The sequence below is a fragment of the Camelina sativa genome, unplaced genomic scaffold, assembly GCF_000633955.1.
Source record: "Camelina sativa cultivar DH55 unplaced genomic scaffold, Cs unpScaffold09151, whole genome shotgun sequence".
NCBI classification, from domain to species: Eukaryota; Viridiplantae; Streptophyta; class Magnoliopsida; order Brassicales; family Brassicaceae; genus Camelina; species Camelina sativa.
Genome location: NW_010930212.1, coordinates 1 through 415, shown reverse-complemented (window position 1 = coordinate 415; position 415 = coordinate 1). Strand labels below are relative to the sequence as shown.

The following is a 415-nucleotide window of genomic DNA, read 5'->3' as shown; positions in this document are numbered from 1 at the left end:
GAAAAGCGGAGCATGGGACGACAATGGTGCCTTTATGTACACCTCTTCAACTGATATCAAGTACTGGCGTCCTCATGGAGATAGCAAAATCATCCAAACCATGGATATCCCAATTTATATCACCAAGGTTTCTGGAGATACAATCTTTTGTCTCGACCAGGACGGGAAAAACACTGCTATCACCATAAATACCTCGAGAGTTTCCAAGAAAAGGAAAGCTGAGTCAGATGGAGATACCACAATGAGAACTATAGACGATTCCGCAAAGAATGACAGCCAACCTTTCCCAGGGGAGGCCGACAACTCCAGAGCTAAGAGGAGAAAGATAGACGATAAATTTAGGTATTGCCCTCCTCTAGTCATTGCTCTTTAACTGCTTTTAGGTTCAATCTCAAGTTTCTTGGTTGTTAACAAT

General features: G+C 42.7%; 1 protein-coding gene across 1 annotated transcript; it reads left to right on the top strand.

The window, feature by feature from the left end:
* Nucleotides 1-342, top strand: LOC104775140 (the record flags this gene model as incomplete). The annotated part of the gene is given in 1 exon segment (XM_010499398.1): nt 1-342. A coding segment is annotated over 1 exon segment (342 nt), but the record flags the coding sequence as incomplete, so codon positions are not given.
* Nucleotides 343-415: the final 73 nt, after the last annotated feature.